This window comes from Phoenix dactylifera, unplaced genomic scaffold (assembly GCF_009389715.1).
Source record: "Phoenix dactylifera cultivar Barhee BC4 unplaced genomic scaffold, palm_55x_up_171113_PBpolish2nd_filt_p 001030F, whole genome shotgun sequence".
NCBI classification, from domain to species: Eukaryota; Viridiplantae; Streptophyta; class Magnoliopsida; order Arecales; family Arecaceae; genus Phoenix; species Phoenix dactylifera.
This window is the reverse complement of record NW_024068383.1, coordinates 131,121-137,841: the sequence shown is the minus strand read 5'-3', so window position 1 is coordinate 137,841 and position 6,721 is coordinate 131,121. Positions and strand designations below refer to the sequence as shown.

Sequence of the window (6,721 nt, the reverse complement as noted above, 5' to 3'; positions counted from 1 at the left end):
TTAGAAATTTTAGAGAAATCCTTAATAAAACGCCGGTAAAATCCTGTGTGACCAAGAAAACTTCTAACTCCCTTAACATTTGTAGGTGGTGGCAATTTTTCAATAATTTCTATTTTTGCTCGGTCCACTTCAAGGCCTCTTGCTGAAATTTTGTGGCCTAAAACAATACCTTCCTGCACCATAAAATGACATTTCTCCCAATTCAAGACCAAATTGGTCTCCTCACAGCGCTGCAAAACTCGAGATAAGTTATCTAAACAACTATCAAAAGAAGATCCAAAAACAGAAAAATCATCCATGAAAACCTCCATGATCTTTTCAACAAAATCAGAGAAAATAGCCATCATGCAACGTTGGAATGTAGCAGGTGCATTACACAAACCAAAAGGCATCCTACGGAATGCAAAAGTACCATAAGGACAAGTGAAGGTGGTCTTTTCTTGATCTTCGGGGGATATAGAAATCTGGTTATACCCTGAATAACCATCTAAAAAACAGTAATATGCATACCCAGCAAGTCTCTCAAGCACCTGATCAAGAAAAGGTAAAGGAAAATGATCCTTACGGGTAACACTATTAAGTTTCCTATAATCTATGCAGACTCTCCACCCAGTTACTGTCCTAGTGGGAATTAATTCATTATTTTCATTATGCACCACAGTCATCCCACCCTTTTTAGGTACTACCTGCACTGGACTAATCCATAAACTATCAGATATAGGATAAATAATCCCTGCATCTAACCATTTAAGAACTTCAGCCCTAACTACTTCTTTCATGTTCGGATTTAACCGTCTCTGATTTTCAACAATAGGTTTATGGTTATCCTCCATTAAAATTCTATGCATACACAATGAAGGGCTAATTCCTCTAAGGTCTGATATAGTCATCGTATGGCTTTTTTTCTCAATCTCAAAATACGTATCAATTTGTCAAGTTGCTCATTAGACAAAGAAACACTCACAATCACAGGCAAAGTATTATTCTCACCTAAAAATGCATACATGAGATGTGAGGGTAATGGCTTCAACTCCAGAACTGGTGCTTGCACATTAGAAGGGGGAGGGGGTGGCTTACCTTTGCCGATATCCTCAAAATAAATACCTCTCTTCTTTGGCTTAGGACATGTAGCCTCTAATGCACACGCCACTTTAGCAATCTCTAGATTATCATCTTTACTTGTCCCTGCACTCACTAAACAAGTCTCAAGAGGTTCTTTAGTATTTTCAGCCCTAAAAAACTCTCTGGTCGACTCATCTACAACATCAACTCGAAAAACATGATCAGTAAAAGAAGGATATTTAGTAGCTTCAAATAAATTAAACTCTACCTCTTCTTCACCAACCTTCAAAGTCAACCTACCATTCTTAACATCTATGATAGCTCCAGCTGTGGCTAGAAAGGGCCGGCCTAAAATGATAGGGATCTCGGTGTCTTCTTCCATCTCCAAAACAATAAAATCAACTGGAATGATAAACTTCTTTACCTTGATCAGCACATTCTCAAGAATACCTAAAGGATATTTGACCGATCGATCAGCTAGCTGCAAAGAGATGGTAATAGGCTTTAACTCCTTCAATCCAAGCTTCCTAGATACAGATAAAGGCATTAGTGAAACACTAGCACCTAAATCACACAAAGCTCTAGAAAAATCAACATCACCTATAGTACAAGGAATAGAAAAACTCCCTGGATCTCTTAGCTTTGGTGGAAGCTTATTCTGGATAATGGCACTGCATTCCTCCGTCAAGGCAATGGTCTCGAAATCTTCCAATTTCCTCTTCTTAGACATGATCTCCTTTAAAAATTTTGTATATGCAGGAATTTGTGCTAAGGCGTCTGCAAAAGGAATATTAATGTGAAGCTGCCTAAACACTTTCAAAAATTTCTCAAACTGTTGATCAATTTTATTCTGCTTAAGCCTTTGAGGAAAAGGAATGGGAGGAACATAAGGTTCGACTGGTGGTAGTAGGGATGGTGTCTTGGCTAGGTCCTCAACTTCTTCACTGACCTTCTTGTTCACCTCTTCATAGTCTACTTTATCACCAACTATAGTCTCACTACTTACCTGACCAAGTTGCTTACCACTTCTCAAGGTGACTGCCTTGCAATGCTCCTTCGGATTGACCTCTGTCTTACTAGGCAAATTACCCTGTCCACGAGAATTGATGGAATTGGCTAACTGCCCCAATTGCATCTCCACATTTCTATTGGAACTCGCCAACTGGTCAACCTTTGCTTCCAGTCTCTCAAATCTCTCTGAACTGGCATTGGCTAACTTCTCAATAGCTATCTCCCAAGACTGTTTACTTTCTGGTTGGGATGGTTTTGGTTGGAAACCAGGAGGATGGAGAGGTCTAGAACTGCTACCTTGGTTACCTTGATCTTTCCATGAAAAGTTAGGATGATTCCTCCATCCTGGGTTGTATGTGTTGGAATAAGGGTTGTTCTGCTGTTGCTGCCTATCATAATTAGACACAAATTGAACCTGCATACAATCAGAACTCATGTGAGCTCCTCCACAGCAATCACAACTCAATACAGGACTAGAAACGGAATTCACATTACCCAGCTTACCGAACATTTTTACTAGAGAATCAACTTGGCATTCAACATGTTTATGCCATCTACATCATACATACCTGAAACTTTCTTAGGCATACATCTTTCATTAGACCACTGATAATTGTTAGAGGCCATTTCTTCTAACAACTCATATGCCTCTTCTGTTGACTTACTCATTAAAGTACCTCCTGCAGCTGCATCTATAGTAATTCTGACTGAATGTGTTAATCCATTATAGAAAGTCTGTACAATCAGCCAATCAGGAAGACCATGATGTGGACACTTCCTCTGCAAATCCTTAAACCTCTCCCAGGCTTCATACAAAGATTCACCATCAAACTGAGCAAAACTGGTAATATCATTTCTAAGTTTGGCAGTCTTACCTGGGGGAAAATACTTACTCAGAAAAGCTTGTGACAAGGCATTCCAGGTGGTGAAAGAGTTAGGCGCTTTGGAATTCAACCAGGCCTTGGCTTTATCCTTTAGAGAAAATGGAAAAAGTCGGAGTCGAATAGCATCATCACTAACTCCATTCATCTTGATTGTATCACAAATCTCCAAGAAATTGGCAAGGTGTGCATGTGGATCCTCAGAAGGTCCTCCACCAAACTGCTCCTGCTGCACCATCTGGATGAGACCAGGCTTAATCTCAAAATTATTAGCATTGACTGTAGGTCTCACAATACTGGGTTGAGCACCATTGACATTCGGCACTGCATAGTCACTCAACAACCTTTTATTCTGGTTATCTTGATTATCTGCCATGGCTACTGCTTGTTTTTGCTTTAGCTCTAATCTTTGTTGTTTCCTTAATGCTCGTAGGGTTCTCTCAATTTCTGGATCAAAAGGCTCAATTAGCTCACAGTTTCGTGGCATACACTAAATATAGAAAACGTAAATTAACAAAAAGAACAAAACAGTCTAAATTAATGCAGAAAATTATTTGTATTGATATTAAAAACAATCCTCCCCGGCAACGGCGCCAAAAACTTGATAGTCCCTAGACTCTACCACAAGTGCATGGGTCATGACAAGTAGAATAGGGCAAAAAGAGTATCGTTTCCACAAGGAGGCGATTCAAGTACCAAATTTATAAATTTCCTATATTATTTAGACAACCCCAAATTGATGTGACTGACTGCAATTTCTTGACCTAAAAAATCAAATGTGAAACGTTCCTAGGGCTTGGATTTCATCAATTGAATTCCTTCAATGAATTTAAATCTGATTGTTAATATTCTGCTAATTACAATGACCGAATCCCTTTTTTTTTATGTGATATCCTCTTTCAAGGTATAACACCTATACCTATATTAATCCTATGTCTACTTTCGTGATCATAGAAATTAATATAAATTCATTATGATCTGTGAAATTCTTGATTGTAGGTCACAAGGGTGTGCATTTATTTCTAAACTACACCACCAATGTTTGATAAATTCACCAACTAATATCGAACTTCAACTTTCGTTACTTCATTCAACATCTTAAGCATGCAATTCATGGCCAGTAAATTGCAAGAATGAAAACCGAAATCATCAAATTGCAATTAACAAAAGATATTCAATACAACCATACTCAATTCATATCAAAAATTCAATGACTACGTCCTAGCCCTAGGATAAGAAAACTAGCAAATCATAACTAATAAATCAATCCAATTATTTCTCAAACATAAATTTGCATTCAACATTCTTAATAACAATTCAGCAAATAAAAAAATAAAAAAAATATATATAAGAGAAAGGAAAAGAACTCTGTATTTGCAAAAATCCTCCGTTCCGTTCTTTCTCCCAGAATTCCAGCTTTTTCTTCCTCTCGAAATTTCAGATTCTCTGCTTCTTCTTTTTTTATCTGCTTCTCCTCCTCTTCGTATCTGCTAGCTCTCCTTCTCCTTTTTCGGAATTTCCTTTTTTTTTGAATTTTAAAACAGATTTCCTCCCTATCTGCTAGCTGAAATCCCGAAATTCTAGGCTGATTTTTAGACTCGACTCCCAGCTGGATTTAGAGCACCAAAACGATATACTTTGGAGTTGGACCCTTCACGAAAGTTTTAGATATAGTTCTCAGCTTTCCAACGCATCTGGGTTTGCATTATTCTGACTTATATAACTCCAGATACAAGCTGAAAACCGAAATAGGGTCTGGGCCGCAGTAAAATTCTGGACAGATTCGGACTTCTCCGTTTCGGCTAAGTTTTGGACTTTAAAACGGCAGAACTTGGTTTTGTGATCTTCATAAAAGTTTTAGGTCTCCATCTTATCTTTCTAGCAAGCTAAACAACATCTGAAACGGAGGTCTGTAGCTCCAGTTAGAACCCAAAAACCGAACAGTGTTCTGGGTTGACTAGACCAGCCCAATTTCAACCAATTCAATAATTAAACACCTGCAAAATACCAAGAATTTTCAAGAATTAAATAAATATAAAAGACACCTAAATTCTAGACAAATGAGCTAAGAACATACAAAACACTCTAAAACAAAATAATTAAGACTAAGAAAATGTGTGAAATAAATTCCCACGTCACCCATAATTGTGAGCTTGATAAATGATGGGTTCGACTAGGCCATGGCGAGATTGGGTGCGCACAGCTTGGGCTATACATCTTCCTGAACCAAATCTGTATCAAATGTGCATTTTATCTCTGATTTACGATAAACTATACGAAACAAAAATATAATATTAACTCAGCGATATTATCATCATATGTTAACAATAAGACTAATTTAAGTGGTATGTAGATCACACTTTTGTGCTCTCATCACACCCCCCAACTAGCTTATTGCTAGTCTCTAGCAATCAACGAGCAAATAATAAAATGAGAGTGCAAAAGGTGTGGTTTAACCTATGACTTTTTATTAAAGCTAAAGACGTAAAACTAAGATATGTACCCACTTTTGTAGGGAATCACGATTGCACTTAGCATGTGCAACAAGCCGTTAAACCCCTAGGTTGCCCTAGTGGACGAGTGGTCTCGTGAGGGTTTGCAGAGATGTTACCCACAAACATCATGACATAAAAATGTGAAATAAATTCTAAGCTAATACACATGTAATTAATTAATATATATTTTTAGGCATGGCAACTATCAAAGCATGAAAAATATGAAAGTGTAATGTGCATAAAATAGCATGACTTTCTTAAAGCACTAATACCTCCACCACAACATGGTACCACTTGAATTTTAGGTGCACTACTCAAGTTCACAAGTGTTTACTACAGTTTATTAGAGCCTGATCCATCAAATTTTCAGAATATCTCATGTTGTCTAAATTTGTCAAGAATGGTTCGCATATAAAGAATGAGCTATCAATCCCAACTAAACATCCAAAGTTCACAGAGTTCCAAATTAATGGAGTCAAACCAGCCATTACCATATGTCACTGGGTTCAGTCCGACCAACCCTATTCATGCTTATTTTTATTTTTAAACACATATGACGATTACAATAATCCAACCCCCTTAGGCTCTAGTAAGGTCCATGTAGCGAGTTTTCGGCCAATGACTCCCGATCCAGTTGGCTCAAGACATTAGGTGAAACACCCCTCGGGCTTAATTACTCGAACCAGACTACACCACGAGGTCAGACTTGTCATCTCTATCTCTCTTTTTTTATATATATATGCAATAAAAAGAGAAGGTAAACTGAACCATATAATGTGACTGCATCATGACTATAGGTCAACCAAGGTCGGAACATAAAGCACTTAGGTGATCTAGCCGGGGTATTCAACCTCTATCTTTATGTGAAAACCAAATCATGAACCTTATAGTACGGACAAGGATACTCGTACTTCTTTTACAGATACGGCTTAATAAAAATGCATTAAACAAATGTGAACTCCTGAGGCCTTCCTATAATCATTAAGTACATGTGTGGGGATCTAATAATAGGTCTCTGATCAGTCATAGTATGCATGTGTTCCTTGCCTTAATAGTTGCACAAACTCAATATGAAAATACATGTGCATTTGCTTAGAAAAGAAAGTAATAGAATAAATCAAATGCAAAAACAAGTTTATTTTTTTTTTTTTTTGCAAAATATTTCTCCCCCCCCAACTTAAACATTGCATTGTCCTCAATGTAATAGATATAAGAAAACTATATATGAGAGACAGTAGAGAAAATAATATTGGAGAGAAGAGGAATACCTTG

General features: G+C 37.4%; 1 protein-coding gene and 1 non-coding gene across 2 annotated transcripts; one reads left to right on the top strand and one right to left on the bottom strand.

Annotated features, from left to right (window-relative positions):
* Positions 1 to 886: 886 nt before the first annotated feature.
* LOC120107814 lies at positions 887 to 2,584 on the bottom strand. The gene has a single exon (XM_039121275.1). It carries the CDS (start codon positions 2,582 to 2,584, stop codon positions 887 to 889), a length of 1,698 nt encoding a protein of 565 aa, XP_038977203.1.
* A 246-nt stretch (positions 2,585 to 2,830) lies between these two features.
* LOC120107815 lies at positions 2,831 to 2,937 on the top strand. Its single transcript, XR_005509440.1, has one exon. It is a non-coding gene; the product is annotated as a small nucleolar RNA R71 (small nucleolar RNA).
* The last annotated feature ends 3,784 nt before the right edge of the window (positions 2,938 to 6,721 follow it).